Source organism: Lissotriton helveticus, chromosome 5_1 (assembly GCF_964261635.1).
Source record: "Lissotriton helveticus chromosome 5_1, aLisHel1.1, whole genome shotgun sequence".
NCBI classification, from domain to species: Eukaryota; Metazoa; Chordata; class Amphibia; order Caudata; family Salamandridae; genus Lissotriton; species Lissotriton helveticus.
The window spans coordinates 1,406,851,357-1,406,877,164 of NC_136065.1; the positions used below are offsets into that span (position 1 = coordinate 1,406,851,357).

General features: G+C 50.3%; 1 protein-coding gene across 1 annotated transcript in view; it reads left to right on the forward strand.

Annotated features, from left to right (window-relative positions):
- BCAS2 (BCAS2 pre-mRNA processing factor) overlaps positions 1–25,808 on the forward strand; it is an 87,768-nt gene that overhangs the window by 19,992 nt on the left and 41,968 nt on the right. The window contains exon 3 of the mRNA XM_078644391.1: positions 7,293–7,363. Within this exon, the coding sequence (XP_078500517.1) occupies positions 7,293–7,363 (71 nt within the window). The remainder of the gene's footprint in view (positions 1–7,292; positions 7,364–25,808) is intronic.

The following is a 25,808-nucleotide window of genomic DNA, read 5'->3' on the forward strand; positions in this document are numbered from 1 at the left end:
CAGCCCCACAGCATCACACATCCGCCAGAAAGGCCAAGCATCAGACCCCACCCCGTGCGCCGCCGCCGCAAAGCCCCCAACCTAGCGCACACAGAGAAAGGGAGAGAGAAAAAGAATGGAAGCAGGAAAGAGTAGAAAGAAGAGAGACACAGGAGAGAAAGACAAGAATCAAACAATGGCCAACTGGGCCAAATCAATCTGTTCCCGCCTCCGGGCGTCTTACACCCAAGGGTTCGGACCAGCCCCGGGATGTCACTCCCTCTGGAATCAGCGGGGGCGTGAGAGGGATCAACCACTAGTTCATCAGTGGGGGGGAACTCCGGCGTTCCCACCCTATAGGAGAGGAGCCAGGAAGCGGATCTGGTCGGAACAAGGATCTGCAATCCAGTAAAGGCCACCACATGCCAAAGGGGATATACGTCTCAGGCCCGCACAGGCCAGCACTCAGTCAGTCATGGGGTCGAGGGGTGCGTGCATGGATCCTCCTTGTCCCCCTCGAGGGGCCTAATGTGGGCGATGATGTCCTGTTTAGTTTGGGAGGCAGACTGCTCATCCACTCGGGCGAGAGACGGGAGCGGGGCACTGTAGACCAAGCTGCTTTGGCTGGCACTCGCTCCTGGCATCTGGAGCGGGAGGGGCTGCTCGGCGGAGTCGTCGGGATGCGCAGTAGTTGGGCCACCTCAGTATATGTTTGCACCCCCCACCCGCTTATTGGATTCCCAGTGAAAGATGAGGGCAAACATGTGTCCCCACTGGTACAAGATGCCCAGGTCGCGCATCTTCTCCGTCACGGGCTTGAAGGCTCGCCGTCGCTTCAGGGTGTTAGGGGCCAGATCCTGGAAGATCTGAATTCTGTGCCCCATCGTAGCATAGATCCGGTTTCGCTCGGGCCGCCTTGAAGATAGCCTCCTTTTCAGTAAAAAAGTGCACTCTAGTGAGAATGTCCGGGAGGAGACCCGGCCTCCCCGCGGGCCCGGAGACCCTATGGGCTAGATCCAAAGACGGCGGCGAGGCATCCTCATCCCCCCATACTTAATGTAGCAGCTGCGCCATGTAAGTCATTATGTCGCTGCCCTCTGCACCAAGTGGTACCCCCGGACCCAGGGGTTGTTTCGGCGACTCAGATTTTCCAAATCTTCCTGCTTTACTTGAAGCTCAATATTCTGCTCCTCCAGTGTTGCAAGGCGTTGCCACAACTGTTCTTGGTCTTCTGTGCGAACATCCACAATTTTCTCCAGCCCGTCCACTCGATCTCCCAAATCCGTCACCTCTCTCCGAAGCTCCCGCACACATGATTGCACCTCCGTGCGCAAGGCGCCAATTTCTGACTTGAGATCAGCCGAAAAGGAGGTCATGAACGCCTGAGTCACAGGTGCAGATCCTCCTTCGGGCTGCGCTGCCGCCACATTAGGAGCCGACGCCCCCGCCCTGTCCCACATGACAACCACGGTGTTGTCTCTGGAGGCCGCCACAGGGTCCGCCTTGCCCCCTTTAGAACGCGTCATCGCCAGGGTGTCGATGTCCTGCGGGCCACCAGGCCACGTAGATTATGTGCTCCTGCTCTGGTGTAGACTCCTCAAAGCGGGCAGGGGTGCTTAATTCTCCTTAGCGCTCTCTCGCAGCCCCCAACCACGTTGCCTCCAGTGCGGGCTCCAACAGCCTCGCAGTAAAGTATTGGCAGGCCAAGCAGCATATAAGGGGATGCAGGTCTCCACAGCCCCAAGGGAGGCCTCCCAATACCTCCGTGCCCACTCGCTCTTTGATCATAGTCTCGGTGCCCTGCACCAGCAACGTCACCAGGTTCAGAGGCCTCAAGAGAAATGCAAAGCCTCCATCTGCAGTAGCACACGATGACCAACGCCACAAAGCCTCCCAGTGGAGCAGATTCAAAAGGCCGGGGCAATGCTTCTGAGGTCGTGCCACGCTTGCGCCGATCCCAGTCCCCAGCTGCGCTGTACCTGAAATGGGCCTCCACGAGCCCCGCAAGAGGATGACAGCAATGACCCCACCAGGCCGCACTCTGGCTGGGCTCTACCAGGCCGCTGATCCACTAGGCCGCACCAGCCTCGCCCTCCGCCACCTAACCCCGCAGCCACTATCCATGCACAGTCCAGCTCAGCAGCCTGCCTCAGTCACCCCTGGAGACTCGATGGTCACAGGCTCCTCACCCCCACCGCCAAAAGGGCCACCAAGCGCAGGGTTCCCAGGAAGAGCACAGGAGTCCCAGCCCCAGCACTATACACGCTTCTGTGTCTCCCAACTGTTAGGGAGGCGCTCTTGCCAGCGACTCCGCCGGCGCAGTCCACAGGGGCGTCCGACCACCCTTCGCCTATCCCTGGCGGTCAATGCTCACTCCAAGAGTCCAGGGCCACATCGCGTCATGGTAGGGACCCCCAGCTGTCTCTACAGAGAGCCTCCCTCCCCAGTGCCAAGTGTCACCGCAAACCTATGTTGGGGGGGGGGGGGCGCCCGTGCTCTGCCGCAATTCACAGCTGTAGCCCCCAGTCTCAGAGAAGCAGAGGCCGCTCGCAGTCCATCACGCCTCGTGAGTGCGGCCCCCTGCCCAGCTGCGCCGTACCTGATCCCAATTCCGCCTTCAATGCCACCGGGACACCCGCCGCTGCTTCAGGCTGGCCAGCTCCACACCACAGGCCCCACCAGGCCAGCCGGGGTCCCCGCAGCCAGCACAGTGTCAGGGATCCCCACCGCTGCCACTACAGTGATGCCACCAGTTCGTCCTCGGCAGATGTCGCAAGAGAGCAGCAAGGCCCACGCCAGGCGCACACAAAATGGCGGGCCACCCCTGTGCCACCAGCAGGTCACCAGAGCGTCCCGCACCGCTTCCAGGCTCATCGGAGGACGTCTCCGCAACTCCTCGCCGGCCGATCCCCTCCTCCACCATCCAGCGCCAGGGGGGGTTGGCGCCGCCGGGCTTCTCCGCCTCCGTGTCGCCGCCCGGAAATTCTCGGTGGCCCCGGGCGATCGCTAGGAAGGCAGTCTCTGCAGGGCCGCACAAGATGGCGGCTCGCTCGCCCAGCCCGCCAAGGTTCACGGTTCTCCGCTCTTCAGGGCGCCGCTGGACCCACTGCAGCCTCTCTGTCAGAAGCCCCGGACCCAGCGCCTCTGTCCCCGCCAGGGTAAGTGTCAAGTCCCCCCCGGCTCCGCTTATGATAGCTAGAAACAGCGGAGGGCCACCGGAGCTCACCCGGGACATGTCCTACGCCGTCTCCAGCCAAGCCACGCCCCCCAAATGTCGTTTTTTAAAAGATCAATACGAACCACGAATCACGGACGGTACATGTAAGTAAGTAGTCGATAAGTTGTCTCTTTAGTTAGTTTATGCTTGGCGTCATCACAACTCTGTAACTGTGTCCAAATCTGCAGCGTCCTGGGTCTTCCCTGAGCTATGTGACCAATTTTGTTGAACAAGACAGTTGACTTATATTCTGAATCATCATGACCAGATAGAATACTGCCTTATACATAACCATAATTCTGCCTTTTTTACCCCCAGCGCATGGCTGGATTTGTGAGCATCCGCAGGGCTGTTTGAACAGAATTCATTAATTCCAATGTCTGGTTCAGGTCAGAGCATTACAAGTGCCTTATATGAATATTGGCAACCCCCCAACCAGTGCTAGCCTTATACCATTTTTAATCTCCGCTCACCGCATTGAGGTACGAGACCTCCTTGATTGTTACGAATCATTTTTCGTCTTGAATGTATTGAATCGTTAATTTTAAAATGTCTGTCGTAAGTCTTTATAGCCCACAATCCTGCCCAGAAGTTGCGCTACTTGGCACGTCCTCATTTTTCCCCATTGCTTATGGACACAATAATTTTCTTATTCGCTGTACTGCAGACAGTGTCTCCTGTCCTAACATGATCTACTTTCTGTTGGGGTTTAATGTTTCCGTTCTCTATAAAAAGACAAGACAACACTGTATTCCGTATGGCAATTAGGTATATATGTCAATGAGCCAGTCAATAAAAAATATTGTTTATATATGTCAATGAGCCAGTCAATAAAAAATATTGCAGTCTGGTTCTGTCATGCTGACTGGGCAAGTGCATCCACTTGCCAGTCCCTAAACCTTCCCTTTTCTTCATATCAGTCACCCCTATTGTAGGCCCAAGGGCAAGGTGCATTGTAAGTATAAGGTAGGACAAGCCCTGGTGTTTGTGGCATGTCCTAATAGTAAATTACAGCCATTTTCGTTTTTCACTATTGCAAGGCTACCTGTTCTCCATAGGCCAGAATTGGCTGTTAGAATTATTACATTTTATAATCCTAACTGACTCCGAGGACATGGTAGAAATTCGAGTTTGCCTAAACTCGGAATGATGAAACACATCTTTTAGTGAAGTTGGTTTTAACATTCTGTGTTTGCAAATACCACTTTTAGAAAGTAGGTATTTGCTTGCCTAACCTTTCAAGCCTGCCTCTGCTAGGTTTTGTATTCCTTTGCCTGGTTTTGTGAGTGACAGGGCTGGGGGATTCCAAGAGACAAGATGAGTCAGCCCAGTGGTGAGTAAAGACATCTGCATCTAGATGGGAGGGAGGAGTTGCACCTGAACCTTGAATAGGGCTGTGCCTGCTGTCCACAATGCTGGCTGCACCTCCTGGAGAGCGGCTGATGTCTCTGCCCTGCACACTGAAAGAAGAGAAGGAGTCCTGTCAACAAAGTGCTCCAGGACTGTACTTGCCTTCCACGATGCTGGCTCCACCTCCTGTGGGGCGTCTGATGTTTCTGCCCTGCACTGTGAAAGGAAAGGAGAAGTCTGGTAAACAGAGTGCTTCAGAACTGGTTTGGAGTAGGCACAGGCCCTTCTCCCCTCAGAGAACAAAGGATTTTGGGGTATAAATATGGGGTCCCTGATCCCATGAAATGAGATCACTTTTGAACTTCAAGAAGAAACCTTTACTGTGGAGGGCAACCTGAAGAATTGAGGGGAGACTATTCCCAAGCGGAAGTGCTGCTTGGGGGATTAGCCTGCAGTGGTTGCCTTACTGCCAAAGGAAGGAGAAAGGAACTTTGTGCACTTTGCTTTCAACTTGTGAAGGATCTCCAAGGGCTTGGAAAAGAGCTTGCCTCCTGCTGAAGTCTCCGGGACAACAGACTTCAGCCCCCAGCTCCCCAGAGTTCTTGGGAAGTGCCTGCTGCTGTTTTGGGACCTCTGAGGGACTGTGTATTTGAAGGAGCTGGAAGCGCGACTCATCGAAGAAGAAGCGTGTCGCCGTCGCTGCTGCTGCCATCGTATCGTGAATGCCGTCGCTGGAGTTGTCGCACTGCACCGCATCGAGAGAAGCGCCTCACAACGAAGAGGAACTGTGTCGCCGTCGCTGCTGCCTGCCGTCGCACTTCTGAACAAGTGTGTCGCCCCTAGAGTTGTCCCACTGCACCGCATCGAGAGAAGAGTCTCGCAACAAGGTCAGAGCATGTCGCTGTGCCTGCCGTCGCACTTCTGGGCAAGGGTGTAGCCGCTGGAACTGTCGCACTGCACCGTATGGAAGAAAAGCTCCTCGCATCCCCGAGAAGCACGCTGCTGTCGGAGCTGCTGCCGGTGCATCGTGGATGTCGCCGCTGTAGTTGTCGCATTGTGCGGAAGCTTCACGCATCGTGGGAGAAGTGTCGCAGCTGAAGCTGTTGCTGTTGCTGAAGCTGTTGCTGTCGCATCGCTGAGCAAGGGTGTCGCCGCTGCAGTCCACGCATCGAACTGAGAACTTCTTGCATCCCCGGATAAGCGTGCCGCATCTGGAAGATCTTCACGTCTTTATTTCTTTGTGCTTTAACTTTGTCGCATTTCCCTCACTGCGCCATTGCTTGCCGCATCTAAAGGACTAAACTAAGCTAAATCTACCATCTTAAAGTAACAGTATTGTGTATTTTTGTTGTTTATGGTCTTGTGGTAACTCTATATAAAGTATACTTATTTTTTATATAAAACCTTGTGTGGTGTCCATCTGTAGTGTTGTCACTGGGTTACTGTATGTGGTCACAAACGCTTTACACACTGCCTCTGAGATAAGCCTGTCTGCTCGTGCCAAGCTACCAAGGGGGTGAGCAGGGGTTATTTTAAGAGTGTAATCCCCTTATCCAGACTAGAGGCAAGGGTCCCTATTTGTCACAAGTACCTACATTTGCCAACTAGAGACCCCAAATCTAACACAAAATGATTAAGAAAATCTTACCTTTGATTCCAGCAGAAAGCAGGAAAACTGTAGTTACTTCTTTAGTCCTTTCCAAATTGGAATATTGTAACTAGATATATCTCGGTATACCCGAGAAGCAGCTACATAAGCTTCAGAGGATCCAGAATGCATATGCAAGGCTCCTTCTGGGGATCCCCAAATTTCAATTAGTGGGAAAGCACATTCATAGTTTGCACTGGCTGCCAGTCAAGAGTCGTATTAAGTTCAAGGCCTTGTGTATCACATATAAGGCACTACACGGTACCAGTCTTCCGCTTTTGAGGCAGTCACTGCATTGATACTCCCCAAACAGATGCCTTCGGTCAGAAGGGGCGAAACTGATACTCTCTCAGATTTTTTTAAGTCTAATTGGGGCGGCAGAAGCTTCACAGTTGGTGCTACAAAGCTCTGGAACACCCTCCCCATTACCATCAGAAATCTCCCCTCTCTGACATCTTTCAGGAAACTCATTAAGACCTGGTTGTTCAATGAATAGTGCTCCAGCTCGCTTCTAGACTGTTAGCGCCAAGACACAGTTTGATATTCATGCGCTGTATACATTTATAACATAAAATGCCTGTTGGTCTCCTAACTGCTGGGTTAGCCAAAAAGAGTAGTTCCGCCTATCCCAGAAGTGACGCATCCCATACTTTCTATGTAAAATCTCAGTCTTTCTCTTTAGCAATGCTTGCCAAGCAGCAAGATACACATAAAATCCAAAGCACCTACGTTTTCATTACTTATTCTATCTCCGACTGGTGATTTTATATTTTTGTTGTGGGATTGTGCATTTCTGACTTTCCTTATCAGTAGTTCTCGATTCATTTTTTTATTTTTTTTAATGAGGAAAACTTGAGGGTAGATGTTGCATTTAACGCACGTTTGTTATTGCCATGTCCTGTTCACTTAACTTTAACCCCTTGGACGCTCATGACGAGCTCAGCTCGTCATGGAGTGCCCATTCATTTCAATGGAAATTACATTGAAAGTCTAGGCACAGGCTTAGCATCCAAGTGGTTAAAAATGCCTAACCAGACATGCTTCCGGACTACAATTTTGCTTTTAAGTAGCACACATTGCCATTTTGTGTACTTTCAGACCACCATCATGAGGAATGAATTTGAAAGACTGGCAGCTCGACAGCCTCTAGAACTTCTCAGCATGAAAAGGTAAGTCACGTTCGTTGATGTGCGCCAATATTTCTTTATGAATGGCCACCCTTGACCTGTGGAAAGTTATAAAGCTGTCCAGAAGCATAAGTCTAGAAATAACAAATGTATGTGTCTATCGTTGTTCTATAATGGCAGGTCAGTTCTCTATGACCTGCACAACTCGGGACAGTTCGGCAATCCTTGTATTAAGTATGACCATTGACCCTGGAAATGAGTAAACCAGATGTGCCTATGAGCTCAGGGAAAGGCTAAAAACCTCCTTTTTAGGTCGAGACTAGTGTAGGCTGCGCGCATGCGCAGTCTCGCTTCGAGACTTCATGTCCCAGAGTAGTGAGGGTAAACCCCGCCCCTCTTCTCCATTGGCTGGCCTCCTAAACGGTGGCCAGCCATTGGAGAACAGGTCTCTGTGACATCATTGTCTCGCTGTAAGCCCTGTCCTTTTCGGATTGAGGGGCTTGTGTTTTTTAGTTTCTTTCTCTAAAGAAAAACACGCCCCCAGTCTGAAAAGGAGGGGACTTGCAGTTCCTTATCTTCTTTAAGGGGCCATCTGTTTCGCCCCATAAAGAAGAGAAGGAACCTTTTACCGCAGCAGTGTCTTTACAGTTCTCGTCTTTGTTCTGCCTGTCACTTCATCCTCCTAGAATGCTTGTATTTACATCCACAAAAGAAGTCCCTCAACTCTGAAGCATCTCTTTCCTGGTGTGGTTTCCTTGAACTAGGTTTTTTTGTTGGTCTAAAAAAAGGATTAACAATTTATGCAATATTCGCACAGTCCGGGCGAGCAGAACACATTCGTGAAAACTTGGTGAAATTAATTCCACAAGCGAACATTTTTCGCAGGTGGATTTTGCTTTTCAATGACCCGTTTTTTCCCGCAGCCACTTGGGAATCAGTTGCTTTTTGTAAGGACATGGATTTGGCAAGAAGATGAGAGAAGAATGCGAAAGAATGATGCCGCGAGCAAGGGTTACTCGGTAATGACGGCAAAATGTGGAGTGGTCGATTTCAGAAGCATCAGGTGAAAGGTACATAACTTCATGACTGGCCAAGATCGGTTTCTCTAGGAGTCTTTGTGGTCTATCAGTGCCACGAGGTTACTCACTTTGGGAAACTGGCATGGCTCCGTTTGATGCCCATTGGCAGTTAGGGGACGAAGATGTGGCCTAACAGCATCTCGGCATTCTGTGATCCTGGGTAAATCACTTAATCTCCCTGTGCCTAACAAAAATGAATGTCAGTCTGCGACGCGACTAGTACTCGTGTAAAGTGCTCTGATACCTTCGGGTCAAGCTCGCGCTATTTGAAACTCACCCCAAAAAGTGTAGAATTAGACAATTGGATAGCGCCGTGAAATAAAAGCAGAGAAGTAAGGCTTGGAGTACTGGGCGTGACCTGCTGAAAGCGAAATAAAATATCCATTGAGACACTATACAGGAGCAACAAGAGTCAATAAAGTAGTCATCTGACCGTGAAGTCCAAGGTGCGCTGCCTGAAAACAAGGCAATAAACTCAGACAAGTCTATAAGGGAAAGGGCGGAGCGTGGCATTTCAAGAGTAACGGGCCGTGGCTTCTCAGCATGAGTTCATGTGTATCTCATGCTTGGATGCACGCAGCAGTTGTGCGGTGTCGTGCAGTGTTGTGCGGTGTCGTGCAGTGTTAGCAGCAGTACCCTGCTGGTCAACAGGCTTGACGGCCAAGGGCATTAGACCACTTTCCACGAGCACCAGAGTGCATTTCACAAGTAGGGTTGCAACCTTTTTTTATTGGCTATTTTTAAGTTTTGCTGTTATTAAACATCCAGCAGATGGTAGGCGAATAAATATTCACACAGAATTGTCAAAATGATCCTTATGCCTGCTCAAGTAATAATTCTATATTTATTTATGGAGCTCTGATGTGCTTTTTAACTGATTTCGTTATGTATTTGCTGTTGTAGGTTTACGTTTCAGTAGGGAAAAGAGACCAGATTATACAAGTTGGCCTGATATTTCTACTAGCCTGCACTTAAAAATACAGGCCAGACTGGGAAAAACAACAGCCAGGTGACAACCCTATACAGAAGTTCAGATTATGAATTTTTTGTTAGTTTATGGAGATTAAGTGATTTACCCAGAATCACAGGGTGTTGAGCCACCACCGAAACTCAACCACGAATGTGAGTGACAGTTGAACTGACCATTGAATGACAATGACTGGACCAAACCCCCTTTATATCTTGTTGTATGAATATATTTTTTATTTATGATCTTTTTTGGTAATGTGGTACTAGCAGACACCATAATCGGTCTCTAAGCCACATATAGAACTAGTTAAACACCAGACATCTATCTATCTCTCTCTCTATCTCTATCTCGCTCCCTCTCTCCCTCTCTCCCTCTCCCCCCTCTCCCCTCTCTCTCCTCTCTCCCCCTCTCTCTCCCCCCCTCTCTCCCCCCCTCTCTCCCCCCCTCTCTCCCCCCCTCTCTCCCCCCCTCTCTCCCCCCCTCTCTCCCCCCCTCTCTCCCCCTCTCTCCCCCTCTCTCTCCCCCTCTCTCTCCCCCTCTCTCTCCCCCTCTCTCTCTGGGTGCAAATGCTATAGGTCTCGCATTTGCGAGTGATTACGCTATTGACATTGTAAATGGCAATGCCTTTTATTTATCTGTTTTCAAAACCAACACCAATAGCTCTAACTTTGGCAAAGGCGAGACCGTTGCATTGTAAATGCTTGTTAGGCTTTCTGTCTTGTGGTACCGAGGTGAACAGTCAAGGGTTGCTCTTGAAGTATATTGTGGAATAAAACCTCTAACTAAATGTGAACATTTAACCTTTGCAATAAGTAGAATGTCCATTTCACCAAGCCACCTTCCATTTCTAGTGGGTTCCAGATATACGGTTCCTTGTTAATGCACAGCACAAGATAAGGGGGGAATGGGCAGAGAGCACTAGTATTTCTGTGGATGGTGTGGTATGAGGATAGAAAGTTTTGTTCCTGGACATGTTTCTAACCCACACTCCTTACAAAGCATTGCTTTCTGGACAAAACAACATTGACCTGTTATAACTGGTTCTATTTCAGTCATTTGTAATCAAAGGATTTTCCTGTGGATTATGATTCAATGGAACAAAAGGAGTGGTACGCAGTTCCTCTGTGAAGTAGTCGTCACCTTAACCCACCTAGACAGATGCGTCTGGTGGAGAAAGTAAAACGGGGGTCGTGTCAATAGAGGAGGAGGGGGATTCCTCCATGTGGAACTATGGCTCTCACACACCCAGCAAGCTAGGTGTCATGCTTCATCATTTGAGTCTGCTCCTCGTTGGGCCGGCGCTGCAATGCCCAACGGGCACCCTTAAAGGGGCTCTTTATCGGAGATATTTTATTCCTTGCCGTAAGGGTGCAGTGGGGGTGAGAGGGCCTAGTCTGATGTAGATGTATGTTTAGTGGTTTAAAATAGGTTAAGGATTCCTCTGTGATACTTTATTCATTTGGGTACCTTACCTAAAGTAAAAATAATAAAGGAGGGTAGTGTGCTCTCTGTGTTAGGTGCAGGAACCTCTACTCTACTCCTTGGTGGTCAACATGTTTCTCGCCATAATATTGTCTAAGGGAGATCTTTGGCGATTCTAAGTGAAGGATAAGTGAAAAAATAACTATCTACAAGTTGGTGTGGTAAGTATAGGAGTTATACCTGCCACCTTCAAAAGACACCTAGGGTGATCCTCCTAGGTGAAAGAGACCGCCTGAAAGTAAAAAAGCAGAGCAGACATGATATGCATAGCAATAAATGTATGATCACTCTTGAAACAAAGTTGGAGCAAAAACACAGGAAGACAAAATGCATGTAATGTCGTTAAAGAAGTTTGCTCATACATAGTTAAAAAGACCGAAAACATCCAAGTGTGTGGAAGCATGCAAACACAGATCTTGCACCAAAAGATGGTCACCCATACCCAGAGGCTTCTGTGAATGACTCACCTAAAGTTTAGGGAGTAATGGCCTCATCTCGTGCAGCGGTAAAAAGACACGCAACAGTAGTGTCCCTAGGGTGAGGGTGAGAATGCAGTTAATATCAGCCGAAGGACAGGTCGCATATCTGAGGGTAGGATGGGGGTCTAGGTAGAACGGTACCCCTCGTCATACCCGTGGAGTCACTGAGCCTCGCTACGCGACCCACTGGTTCGAAAAGCAATGTAGTAGTGCTCGAGAAGCAAACTATTGCCAGCGTAAAAAAAGGGCGCAACATAACCAACCAAACACAACCAACACTTACTCCGTCGCCGAGGCCGTATACAAAACGTCACGTGGTATGCGTGAGGTGTCCGCGTGCGCTTAGGAAGGATCAATAAGGTATTGATCCTCTGGAGCAGCCAACGGAGCAAACCCGCTTGTGAACCCGACTTATGCAGGCATGATAAGGGTCGGGGGAGCGGAAGTTTGGCTAATCGCTAGAAGGTGCCAAGTCATGTTAAAAGCAATGGTGGCTCTCGGTTAGCATCCACTTACAAAGGTTACAAATCGTGGGAAGGCATCCCCACGGGGGCCGCAGCGGACCTCGGTTAGCCAGGGAAGGGCACCTGTTCAAACAACCCAACCCCCCAAGGGAAACCCCCGTACTACGCTCACCTGTTCCGAAGCTCGGAACCGATTCCATGCCCTACCCCAACCGCCGCTCCTCAGGGTGGTAGAGAGGACTGTGCGACAGCGGTTTAAGTATACTATTAGGTCATAGGCCTGCAGGTTAGGGGAGGAGTGGTCTGCAGTGGGAGGGGTGGTAGCTAGCGTGGCAGGCTATCTTTCTACTCGGCTCCTTGGTAAATGGCGGCGGCCATCTTAGAGTGGGGAAAGGGGATCAGTGCAACAATGCGAGTGTATGTCAAGCAATCACTCTGTTTCTTGATGCGTCTATTAGTGTGTGGCTAGTGGGCGTCATGTGCTTTTAGTAACAAGGCAACCTGATCTCAAATTGTTGCTTAGGTAGAAATAGCATTATAGTAGTTACTTGATGATAGCCCAACTATAAGGACTAAAGAGTTAACACTGGTCATGACATATCTTGCATAAGACCTAGGAGTGCCCTGTCAAACCCCCGATCGCAGGTCCAAAAAGGAGACTAGTTGCCCAGTTGATCTCAGGGGCTGGCCAAACGGGGGGGAGAGAGAGAGAGAGAGAAATGAAGAGAGGGGCTGGGGAATACACCTACAATGTCACTTTGGCATCACAGTGAAATCCAGTGAGAGATGGGAAATCGAATGAGCCAGTGGGAAACATGCAGCTAGAGGGAAGACCATTAATTCTGGCTACCACAGCCCTATAAAGCACAAGTCAACTTCTGTGACGAAATACCTGTGAGGGGTGCTTCAGTTAAAAAGGCTTTCGCCACACTATCCTAAATTGCTGCCATATGTTAATCTCCTGGCAAGCTCATGGAGATGGTAGTCACTCATTCTAAAAGAATACCACCTTTGAAATACTCCAGCGCCATTCAGGATCTAGCGCTTCACTGGTGTAACTGTATAAACATGTAGAGACCACATTGAGGTAGTATGCACTTTTTCGTAAAGAAGCAATGTAGGTTTGTAACATGGATCTCCTGCACTAGAAAAATGACCAGCCTACCAAAACATTGAAATGAGCAGCTGGTTGTTACATGGGCACTGCCAAGAGACTTTCTATCCGCCACATGTCTTGCCTGTATAAAAGCACAGAAAAATTGAAACAGCGCAGGATGTCTTATAAAAAGATAAATGTTCTTAGTTTCACCATTGAAAAGTAGTCTGTAAACCTATATAGATGGGGTTATGGATCCTTGCTTACTGCTTCAGTTAAAGGACAAACCGATGAACACAAGAATTTGGAAGTTGTCTAATAGGAAAGGGTTAGTGCTTTGTAAATGGTTATAAAACTGTTACTCCCATTAGTAAATACATTCTAGCTCCCACTTTATGTAATCTCTTCATGTAGCCACTAAGCCTGATCCTCTACATCACTGAAAACTTCATGGTGTCGACCTTTACCAGTATGCTGACAATGCTATGCTTTATAAAGGCTTCAAGAATAGATGACATCCTCTTTATCAAACTGTATCTCAGATGCCGTCATGGATACTTGTCTGTACTAACAAGGTTGCACATAGAAGGTTTGCAGCAAAATACATCTCGCAATTTGTCATACAGATCAACTCCGAGCCATCTATATGTGAACACCAGAAATCTTGATTTTACATTTATGTGACATACACTTAACTGTTACTTTCACTTGGATGCTCGGAGAACTTGTGACAATATTCGGGAGTCTATCCATCTCTGAGTTTTGCGCGGAAACATTTTATTTCAAGTATAATAAACAGTAACAACACTCCAACTTCTTATAGAAGAAGAGAAAAGAAAGATGTGAGACAAAAACAGAAAAAAGGGGGGGCGGAAACTACTTGATTCGGCATCATCATATGTTAAAGGTGGACATTCTTCTAGGGCATGGGTACTCACAAACTTTCTCTCGGGGGCCAAATTTACAGTGTGGTTTGTGGCCGAGGGCCGCACCGGTGGGGGTGGGGTCAGTGGGGGAGGGGGCGGGGCTCGAGCAACAAAAAAAAACTGGTCCCATGACGTTGATCACTGGTCCCTTCAGCGGACGCCTTCGTCCACTGAGCCACCAGACCCGACATACACACATCTCTCTCGTTCTTTCTCAGTCTCTCTCTCTCTCTCTCTCTCTCTGTGTCTCTCTCTCTCTCTCTCTCTCTCTCTCTCTCTCTCTCTTTCTGTGTCTCTGTCTCTCTGTCTCTCTCTCTCTGCCTCCCTTTCCCTCTTCCTCCCTCTCTCTACCTCTCACTCACTCTGACTGTCTCACTCACTCTGTCTCACTCACTCTGACTGTCTCACTCTCTCTCTGTCTCCGTCTCTGTTTCCCTCTCCCTGTTACCCTCTCCCTCTCTGTTACCCTCTCCCTCTCTGTTACCCTCTGTCTCTCTCTCTCTCTCTCTGTCTCCCTCCCTCGCTCTGCCTCCCTCCCTCCCTCACTCTGCCTCCCTCTGTCTGCCTCCCTCTGTCTGCCTCCCTCTGTCTGCCTCCCTCTCCCTCTGTCTGCCTCCCTCTGTCTGCCTCCCTCTCCCTCTGTCTGCCTCCCTCTCCCTCTGTCTGCCTCCCTCTCCCTCTGTCTGCCTCCCTCTCCCTCTGTCTGCCCCCCTCTCCCTCTGTCTGTCTGCCCCCCTCTCCCTCTGTCTGTCTGCCTCCCTCTCCCTCTGTCTGTCTGCCTCCCTCTCCCTCTGTCTGCCTCCCTCTGTCTGCCTCCCTCTGTCTGCCTCCCTCTGTCTGCCTCCCTCTGTCTGCCTCCCTCTGTCTGCCTCCCTCTGTCTGCCTCCCTCTGTCTGCCTCCCTCTGTCTGCCTCCCTCTGTCTGCCTCCCTCTGTCTGCCTCCCTCTGTCTGCCTCCCTCTGTCTGCCTCCCTCTGTCTGCCTCCCTCTGTCTGCCTCCCTCTGTCTGCCTCCCTCTGTCTGCCTCCCTCTGTCTGCCTCCCTCTGCCTGCCTGCCTCCCTCTGTCTGCCTGCCTCCCTCTGTCTGCCTGCCTCCCTCTGTCTGCCTGCCTCCCTCTGTCTGCCTGCCTCCCTCTGTCTGCCTCCCTCTGCCTGCCTGCCTCCCTCTGTCTGCCTGCCTCCCTCTGTCTGCCTGCCTCCCTCTGTCTGCCTGCCTCCCTCTGTCTGCCTGCCTCCCTCTGTCTGCCTGCCTCCCTCTGTCTGCCTGCCTCCCTCTGTCTGCCTGCCTCCCTCTGTCTGTCTGCCTCCCTCTGTCTGCCTCTGTCTCCCTCTGTCTGCCTGCCTCCCTCTGTCTGTCTGCCTCCCTCTGTCTGTCTGCCTCCCTCTGTCTGCCTCTGTCTCCCTCCCTCGCTCTCCATCACTCTCCCGCGCTCTCCCTCGCTCTCCCTCTGGTTCCCTCTCCCTCCCTCTCCCTCTGTCTGCCTCTTCCTCCCTCTCCCTCTGCCTCTTCCTCCCTCTCCCTCTGTCTGCCTCTTCCTCCCTCTCCCTCTGTCTGCCTCTGTCTGCCTCTCCCTCTGTCTCCCTCTGTCTGCCTCTCCCTCTGTCTCCCTCTGTCTGCCTCTCCCTCTGTCTCCCTCTGTCTGCCTCTTCCTCGCTCTCCCTCTGTCTCCCTCTGTCTGCCTCTCCCTCTGTCTCCCTCTGTCTGCCTCTCCCTCTGTCTCCCTCTCCCTCCCTCTCCCTCTGTCTGCCTCTTCCTCGCTCTCCCTCTGTCTGCCTCTCCCTCTGCCTGCCTCTGTCTCTCTCCCGCGCTCTCCCTCGCTCTCCCTCTGGTTCCCTCTCCCTCCCTCTCCCTCGGTCTGCCTCTTCCTCCCTCTCCCTCGCTCTCCCTCTGTCTGCCTCTCCCTCCCTCTCCCACTGTCTGCCTCTGTCTCCCTCCCTTGGCTTCTGTCTCCCTCCCTCGCTCTCCCTCTCCCTTGCTCTCCCTCTGTCTGCTTCTCCCTCGCTCTCCCTCTGTCTGGCTCTCCCTCAGTCTGGCTCTCCCTCTGTCTCCCTCCCTCGCTCTCCCTCTGTCTCCCTCCCTCGCTCTTCTTCACTCTCCCGCGCTCTCCCTCTGTCTGCCTCTGTCTCCCTCCTTCGCTCTCCATCACTCTCCCTCTGTCTGCCTCTCACTCGCTCTCCCTCTGTCTGCCTCTCCCTCGCTCTAACTCTATCTGCCTCTGTCTCCCTCGCTCTCCCTCTGTCGGCCTCTGTCTCCCTCCCTCGCTCTCCCATCACTCTCCTGCGCTCTCCCTCGCTCTCCCTCTGTCTGCCTCTCCCTCACTCTTCCTCTGTCTGCCTCTCCCTCGCTCTCCCTCTGTCTGCCTCTTCCTCGCTCTCCCTCTGTCTCCCTCTGTCTGCCTCTCCCTCTGTCTCCCTCTGTCTGCCTCTCCCTCCCTCTCCCTCTGTCTGCCTCTTCCTCGCTCTCCCTCTGTCTGCCTCTCCCTCTGCCTGCCTCTGTCTCTCTCCCGCGCTCTCCCTCGCTCTCCCTCTGTCTGCCTCTCCCTCACTCTTCCTCTGTCTGCCTCTCCCTCGCTCTAACTCTGTCTTCCTCTGTCTTCCTCCCTCGGCCTCGGTCTCCCTCCCTTCCTCTCCCTTGCTTTCCCTGGCTCTCCCTCGCTCTCCCTCCCTCGCTCTCCCTCGCTCTCCCTCCCTCGCTCTCCCTCTGCCTGCCTCTGTCTCCCTCCCTCGCTCTCCATCACTCTCCCGCGCTCTCCCTCGCTCTCCCTCTGTCTGCCTCTCCCTCTGCCTGCCTCTGTCTCCCTCCCTCGCTCTCCATCACTCTCCCGCGCTCTCGCTCGCTCTCCCTCTGGTTCCCTCTCCCTCACTCTCCCTCTGTCTGCCTCTCCCTCGCTCTAACTCTGTCTGCCTCCGTCTCCCTCCCTAGGCCTCTGTCTCCCTCCCTCGCTCTCTCTTGCTCTCCCTCTGTCTGCTTCTCCCTCGCTCTCCCTCTGTCTGGCTCTCCCTCGCTCTCCCTCAGGGAGGGAGATATGTGTCTGTCCTAAGCCCCCCAACACTCACCCCAGTGTGTCAGGGGAAAGGAGATGTGTATCTGTCGTAAGCCCCAGCCCAATGGTTTGGTGCCCAACCCGTCAAACCTTAACTGAGACCCTTAATTAAAACTCATTAGCCCCATCTAGACTAAGGATCAAACTCAAATTCCTGTCCATATATACACATTTTAATATAACATATATTTGCTTTTGTCTTCCACTTAAAATCGTGTGCCATTTCTTGGAACACTTTTTCCCTTTTTAAATAGTGTTTCATTGTCTTCCAGATACAAACAGAATGACAAACCCTTCTATGCCAACCTAATAACATGATATGACTGACTCCGCCCCGCCTCATTTGATTTCCAGATAGGACCTAAACTGAGAAAATAGTCCTTGCATGTCTATAACAAAAACAGTGCGGCTGAGTTGTCATTTATCAGTAAAAACCGAGAAGGTGTTAAAGGTGAGACGATTGATATAATGTTGCTGCATACATCTGCCTTTCTTTACTTTTAAAATGCAGTGACCAGCCTAGTAGTCTTTCTTCATCGTTTAGCTGCTCAAGTGTGGCTGACGCTGGCCCAGCCCCGTCGGCCTTACAGGGTCTCACTCGTCCAAAGCCCTCATTCCCTTAAAGATGCAAGGCTGGTTCTACCCTAGCTCCCCCTGACTTTCAAATGGCGCCATTTGGTAGGTTGGCAGACGGGGATGAATTGTACCTCTTTAAGACCAGGTAGCCATCCATCCTCCCCCTGGTGCCGGTTTGCTCAAAAATACCAAATATAGATGTTTTTAGATTCAGAAGCCAAACTATAGTTGGTATAGCTAGCATCAATTGCAACTAGATTTCCCCTTGTTTAAAGCACAAAGCCTACCAGAGTTATACACACCTTTGTCTTCAAATCCTGCCTGGGTGTGCCTGGGCTGAGACAGCTTCCGGGCACACAGACACACAGCCGCACCCGAGCAATTAACAGGTCTTTAAAAGACCATTCCCATGTTAATGAGGCTTTGTTCACCTCGTAGGCCCCTGCAGCTCCACTGAATCGCCCGGCCCCGGCCCCCACAGAGCAGCAGTCTCTTGACTCGCGCTGCCGCAGCGGTGTTTGCTGACACTATTAAAAAATATATATATATTAAAACACGGATACGCTGTTTGGACGGTCCGCGGGCCGCCAGGGAAGGCTTGCCGGGCCGCCACCGGCCCGCGGGCCGTACTATGAGTACCCCTGTTCTAGGGCATAGGCGTCAGGCACTCCAAGTGAGAACCTCTTATGGGGTAAAGAGTTATTTGGTTCCAGCTTTTTCAGGCATTTGTCTATGTGCATGTAGGAGGTGAGTGAGGGGCTTCTACATTATCTAAACTTTGTACGTGTGGCACGCTATCTGGTGTCCCAGCCGTATCCTCCCCGTCAGAAGGTTGGTTAGCCACTGAATGGAGGGCTTCTAGCATATGCTTCCACTCATCCAGATCTCTCTCTGCATTATGTTATGTTATTATGTTAACATAAACTTCTAGTGTGCACGGTCACCAGGAGGTTTCATGGCGCTAATCTTGGGTAGTGTCGCTGCAGTTCAAACTATGCATAGGCTTGCTCAAATAACCAGGTCTTAAGAGCCTTTCTGAACTCCAACAGGTTGTCGCAGCTCCTGATTGCCAGTGGTAATGAGTTCCAGAATTTAGGGCCAAGGTAGGAGAACCTACACCCTCCCTGCCGTTTGAGTTTGATAGCCAGGGTAGTTAGTAGATGAAGATGAGCTGATAGGAGTTTGCGACGAGGGACATGCTTTACGATCATACTGCTGATCAATTTGGGGCTCCTGCAGTACAATGCCCTAAAGGTTAAGCACCCCGTCTTAAAAGCTGCACGTTGGGCCGTAGGTAGCCATTGGAGTTTTAACAGCCCGGGTCTGGCAGATTGCCATTTACGCTGTTTGTAGATTATTCTTGCAGCCTGGTTCTGTACTATTTGTAGGCGTTTGAGTAGAAACAATGGCAGGCCGAGGTAAATAGAATTTGAGAAATCAAGACGCGAAAGAACCAGAGCTATCACAACCTGTGTGAGGGCTGAGTGGGTCAGCAAATGTGCGATCTTCCTAATTTTACGCAGTTGGAAAAAGCTGGTGGAGACCACTGCTCCCACTTGTCCTCTAAGCGAGAGATCTGCATTTATGGTGACCCTTAGGCTTTTTACAGAGGGGGAGGGAGTGGGGGGGATCCTAGTTCGGTCGGCCAGCAGTGCGGGCCCCTGAAGATCTCACTCTTCCCAGGCAACACTAATTCGGTCTTGCCCGGGTTGAGTTTCAAGTGGCTAAGATCCATCCAGCGCTGAATGTGAAGCATAACAGTTTGAAATTCAACGGCAGAATCAGGGGAATCCAATTGGAAGACAAGCTGAAGGTCGTCAGCATAATTGAAAATGGTTATCTTTCTATTTTTTTAATGAGTGAATCAGGGGCCTGAGATAAAGATTGAACAACAGTGGGGACAGGGACGAGCCCTGTGGAACCCCACATGTGGTGGCAAGCTTGGGGGCAGTGAAAGCGCCAAGTGGTACTGCTTGAGTTCTGCCTGCGAGAAAAGATTTAATCCAGTTGTATGCAGGCCCCCGTATGCCCGCCTGTTCAACACTGTTCATCAAGATGTTATACTAGACCGTGTCGAACGCGGCTGACATCTGCATTCTCATCCCTACGTAACATTTTTAGGCGAATTTCCTCTGCTACGCCTCATTCCTGCATCTCTGACCTCCATTTATCTATATCGGAGGGTGTATTATGGGTCCAGTGAATTGCGAATCTGCGTTTTGCCACAATCTGGCCTAGAAGCACACATTAATATCTTACGTGCCCCTTTTTTGGGCACTGGAAGTACTCCCAGTAGGCAATGTTTAAGGGAGGCTTCAACGAGCAACGATGTGCCTGCACCTATCGCCTGTCTCACCCCCTGGCAATGTACTTGGAGGTGGAGGCAGCTCCAGACCATATGGATGAACACAGCCGAATCCGTGCCGCATCTGGGACAGGATGCTGATCTGCCAGGAATTAAAAATGCCAATCGCTGGGGTATCAGATATGCGCAATGTAAATAATAAAATTATGTTTTTAAATCTGGCATTACTGGCTACCTCGCAGACCTGTGCAAATGCTCTCGCCCTCTGTAAGTGGGGTGGGTAAGTCGCTTCCCATCTATCTTTGGTTTGAGAGAGCTCAATAGTATGGTGTGCTTTTAGGTATTTATATATACACAAAATTAATCCTCTGTTGCAATCTGGGTCAAGAATTAAGGTCATATGTGGTATTCTACTAGTTCGGCTGGGAACGAGGTCCGTATCTCCCAGACCATGTGTGTTATTTTTGCACACTGCAAGAACTGGCCATGTGAGACCTGGTACCAGTCTTTCGCCTCTTGGAACTTTAAAAACTTTCCATTTGCGTAGAAGTCTCCGGCCATCAGACAGCCCCCTTTGTACCACTTAGTAATATCCATTATTGTTTGGATTTGGGAAAATCCTTGCATCCATTGCAGGGGAAGTGCTCTGGCATATGGGCACTCCGGATAATCAGGATGACTGCCTGTTCCCATGCTGTTGCCACCTGCTGGGCTATGTGGGGGCAGTCTTCAGGAGTGCGAGAGCCCATCATGAGGTAGCCTGGGAGTGTCATACTGTTATTCCGATCCGCCTGCAGTTCTTTCTCCCTGTTTCGGCCCTCTGCGCACCAATGTGCCGTGTATTGCAAAAGTCCTGCCAGATAGTTAAGCCTAAAATCTGAGAGTCCCAGGCCTTCTGACTATGTATCAAGCTTAAGGATGTCAATTTTGACTCTGCTGCTCCCTCCAGCCCACTCTAAGGCGATCAAGAGGCTGTTTAGCTTGTCGAAGATGGCTTTTGGTATTGTACAGAATACATTTTGGAGCGTATAGCGGCATCTTGGGAGCGTCACCATCCTTGCCATAGCTTACCCTGCCAATGGCTGAGAGAGGAAGTTTATTCCAGAATTTCACAGACTCTGAGGTCATCGGCAACTTTACCTACATTCAATTTATATTGCGCCTCCGGTTGGTGCGCCATCTGTATACCGAGGTATCGAAAGTAAGTGCTCACCCATTGAAATCCAACTTCCGGGAGGTTTAATGACACCTCCGTTGCCAGCGCCGCCAGTGGGAAAACAACCCTTTTTTGGCAGTTCAGGTGCAGGCCTGACGATGATCCAAAAAAGGCGAAGATGCTCAGAAGCACCAGGATTGCCTCTTCCTGGTGCCGCACATACAAGAGCACGTCGTCTGCGTATAATGAAATTACAAGTATATGGCCATCTACAGGTATACCCCACTGATGCATGTCGCGTCGTAACCTAATTGCCAGTAGCTCCATCGCCAGTGCAAACAGGAGCGGCAACAGTGGACATCCCTGTCTTGTGCCCCTTTCAATAGTAAAAGCTTTCGATAACATTCCCCACTTCGAACCCGAGCACTCGGTTGGTGGTAGAGCAGCTTAATCCAAGACCTAAATTCTCTGCCCAGCCCCATTCTACGCAAGGTTGCCCAAAGATATTCCCACCGTAAGGTACCAAATGCCTTTCAAATGTCTAAGCCGGTTACTGGAGCTCGCATAGCACTATCTGCTACGGAATGTAATACATGGGAGGGGCGCCTTATATTCATATGTGTTCTTCTCCTTAGCATGAATCCACAGTGATCCTCCTGCACCAGCGAGGTTTTCACCCGGCCAAGATGTGCCGCAAGAACGTTAGCAAGGAGTTTAATGTCAACATTCATCTTTGATAGAGGTCTATAGGAGCCTGGGTCCCTCGTGTCTTTACCCGGTTTTGGGAGTGTAACTATCTGTGCCTCCCTCATGGATTGGGGCAGTGCGCCCTTTCGTTTAGCTTCCTGCAGAGTTTTCAGCAGTTGTGGGAGCAAGAGGTCGGCGTATGTCTGGTAGAATTCAACCGGTATCCCATCTGGGCCCGGGGATTTGCACTGTTTCCTGTAGGTCTTCCAGGCTAATGTCCGTATCTGACCTTATTCTTTAGTGAGGCAGGGTAGGGGCACATCTGGGAGGAATCCTCCATCAGCAAGTCTGCCTATTCCAGAGTGCTCTTGGTAGATCGCCGATAGAGGACTACACATCAGAGCATTGATTTCCGACTGTGTACTGGTATAGTGCCATCGGGACGTTCCAGCGAACGTATCAGAGAGGAGGGCCTTTCCCATTTAAGCAGCCTCACCAGAAATCTCCCCTACATATCACCTTCTCTATGAAGCAACTGGCAGTACTCTCGTCTAGTGTGGCAGTCTAGCCTGTCCCATATCTTGCTGACTGCTTTGCACCTGTAAGAGAGTCCCCCCGAGCTCCCGGCCTCTGTTCTCCATGTTGCACCAATACCAACTAATTTTCTGCCTCAGTCCCTCTCTAGTATCCGCCTCGACCTGCCAATTTTAGAGATATTCTCCCCGGATTACCACATTACGTGCATCTCATTCTGTACCTCTTCTATTTGTGCTTGTCCACTTTATATCAAAGTAACCGGCCACATCTGCTCAAAGCTCCTCTCGAAAGGTTAAGTCTCAGAGTACTTCTGGGCGAAGATGCCATAATTTGACCCATGGCCGTATAGGCGTGGTCCCCAGTCTAGTAAGAGCTAGGGTGGTCTGACAGGAAATGCCCCAGCAGCCACATCTGTGTCACGGCCTCCACAGACTCCTCGGATAACAGAAAACAATCTAGTCTGTTGGCGACCCAATGCGATGCTGCATAGCAAGGGAGTCCCGGTTTGTGAGGGTGCCATTCCCACCAGATATCAATAAAGCGCAGGCAACTCATTACTTCCTGCAAGGCTTTGGTCATATTTGACTTGGACAGACCCACCTCCTAGACTACACACTATGTCGCCGTCTAAAACACAGTTAAAATTGCCTGCCCATATTAACAGTATCCCCACGTATGGAATCAGTAAACGCTCTTGGGATGAATTTCCCGTCATCAATGTTTGGGGCATATACATTCAATAGGCACACTTCTCTGCCATCCAGCTCACCGTGCATGATTACATACCTCCCCTCAACATCTGCTGTATAGTCTTTCACTTGAAAGGGACCCTGCGGAGCCACCCATATTGCCTCCCCTCTCACATAAGTGGAATAAGTAGATGAGAAAAACTGTCCTCTCCATTTCCCATGCAGTTTTTCTGCCTAAGAGTGTATCAAGTGGGTTTCTTGCAGCATTGCAACCTGTACTCCCTGTCTCTGCAGGTGTATTTGGGCTCTGTATCATTTCACAAATAAGTTGAGCCCTCTCACATTCCATGTTATGAATCTAAACCGTCCCATTCTACCATAAAGTTAAACGAGCATTTGCAATGCAATAGGTCTCACATTTCCGAGAGTTTGAGCTATTGGCATTGTCAATGACAATTACTTTTATTTATGTTTTTAAAACAGATAAATAAAAGGCTTTGTCATTACGATGCAAATATCTTAAACTCTCACAAATGCGGGACCTATTGCATTGCCAATGCCAGTTCCGTGCTATAAAATTAGGAGAGAAATTGATGACTCCCACCATCAAGGATCACCAACTCACCTTCTTAGTCTATCTCCAAGCTAAAGGAGATCATGGCATGTTCTTTGACGTGCCCCTGGGGACAGCTTTCTCCCTAAGGCCACATGGGCCACCCCTGTAGAATTCCCACCAGTGGGTGGTTTCTTTGGACAGACAGAATCCCACTGCTTGTGTCCTAATTGAGAACAATCAAAGCAGCGGGTCGGAAATAGGAGGCCCTGGGTCACCGCACACCTGAACCTCCCTTCCTTGTCTCAGAAGGGACAGGGGAACCCTTTTCTTCCTCCTTACCCTGGGACCTGTGTCGGTCTCTCTGGATCTTCTCCTCACTTTGTTGGGAGGAATCTGAGCCACTCTTCTTGAAGTCACCCCAGGTACCTTTCTGGACACTCGTGTTAAATTGGAGGTCCGCCACTTCATCCAGCTTCCTGGAGTCAGTAAGTGTGCTGTCAGCCAGGTGTTAGCACATTTCTGGAAAACAAGTATCAAGAATGTGCTCCTTTAAAGACAAGTTGTCAACCCTTAATAATAATTAACTTTGCCACCCCTCACCCAGCCCTTCTATGTCTTACCAGCATAATCCCCAAAAAATCCACCCATGTTTGTGTAGAGTTTGTGACTGATCCTTCAACCGTTGACTGTACTTCTTGGGGGTCAACCCAAACTTACTGACTAAAACGGTCTTTATGACCGGGTAGTTAGTCTTGTCCTCCATCTCTAGTGTAAGGAGTGTGTCCTTCCACTGTGGACATGTCCCGCCATAAGCTCCCTCCCTACTCCCACCACCAGAACCCTTCTGGGACCCTATGCACTTTCACTGCCATTTCACAGGCTGGCAACCATTTATCTGTGTCATCCCCCACATTATAACTAGGCACCATATCTTTTGGGATTTGAAGTCTAGACTCCTGTGAATACACTGCAGGTATGCTTCCACCAGTATTGCTGTTTCCCACTTGGAGGGCTCTAAATCCCGCTCTCCGAAGCGTAGCTCATGGGCCATCTTACTTTCCTCCTTAGCTAGCTTCTTCTCCCCTAGATCTTGCTCCTTCTCAATTTTAGCAAAGGTCTGGTCCTTGCCCTTCTCCATCTTGGCAAGCTGTAGCTTTAGCTTTCTCTCCTTTCTGCTGTCCACCAGCTCCTCTGGGGACAGGTTCTTTGAAGACGCACTGCTACTTGGTCTAGAGTGGACTGCCAGTCCTGGGAGAAAAGTGTCACCCCCCCACCCCTTAGGCCTCATGACAGACACCCTCTGTCAGGTTCCGCTCTGATCCTTCCTCAGACACAGATCCCTCCTCCTCATCCATTTCTTCTTCTGAGTTGGCTGCTGGCTGCTGCCCATGCTATCAAGGCTTTTTGAAACTCTTTCTTCTTGGCACTTCCCTTATGGAACACCCCTCCTGCCAGAACCCCTTGACCTTGGCCACTGTGGATGCCTCTAGATTAGTCCGCTCGAATTCCATAGTGCCATGCAAGACCATAGACATTGCACAGAAAGTGGGACTTGAGCAACAGGACTTTAGAAAAATCAAAGGATGCAGAACAGGAAGATTTGGAAGGCTTGAATTGGTCTTAGTATCGAGCTGTAGTTAACAATGACTTACTATATGAAATTGCACTAACACCGGTCCTATCCTGTTATGTTAGGTTATGTTAACCGGAGTTTTGTAGAGCGCTCAGCTACTCAAGCTGAGTGTCCCGGCCCTATCCGACCCAACAAGGCACAAAACCGGGAACCAGATGGACTTTATTGACAAAACAGCCAGGTTTTGAGCTCTTTTCTAAAAGACAGCAGGTTGTCTATCTTCCTTAGTGACAGTGGCAAAGCATTCCAAGCCTTAAGCGCAAGGTATCTAAAGGAGCGACCTCCAGTGCGAGCACGCCTGATAGTCGGGATCGTGGCCAGTGACAGTAAAGCTGAGCGCAGGGCTCTGGCCGGATGGTGAAAACTGATCCTATGCCTTAAATAGCAGGCACCCTTGCCATGCAAGGCCTTGACCGCAATTGTAAGGGTCTTAAAAGCGATGCGTTTTCGAATGGGCAGTCAGTGAAGAGATTTCAGAAGCCCCGCGGCGTGGGATCTCCGGTTAAGACCGAAAATTGCCCGCGCTGCAGAGTTCTGCACCACCTGCAAGCGAGACAGAAGATAGTCAGGGAGGCCAAGAAATAGCACATTCGCATAATCCAACTTGGATCCAATCAAGGCTTGCACAATCGTCCTCCTATGGGCAATAGATAGACGTGGGAGGAATTTTCTCATCATTTTTAAAAGGCCAAAGCACTGACCCACCAGGCTTAGAATCTGAGGTTTAGAAGTAAGACCATTGTCCATCTTCACTCCGAGATTCTTAGCAACTGTGGTATCTGTGGCAGGTGGAAACATGGCTGCCGGCC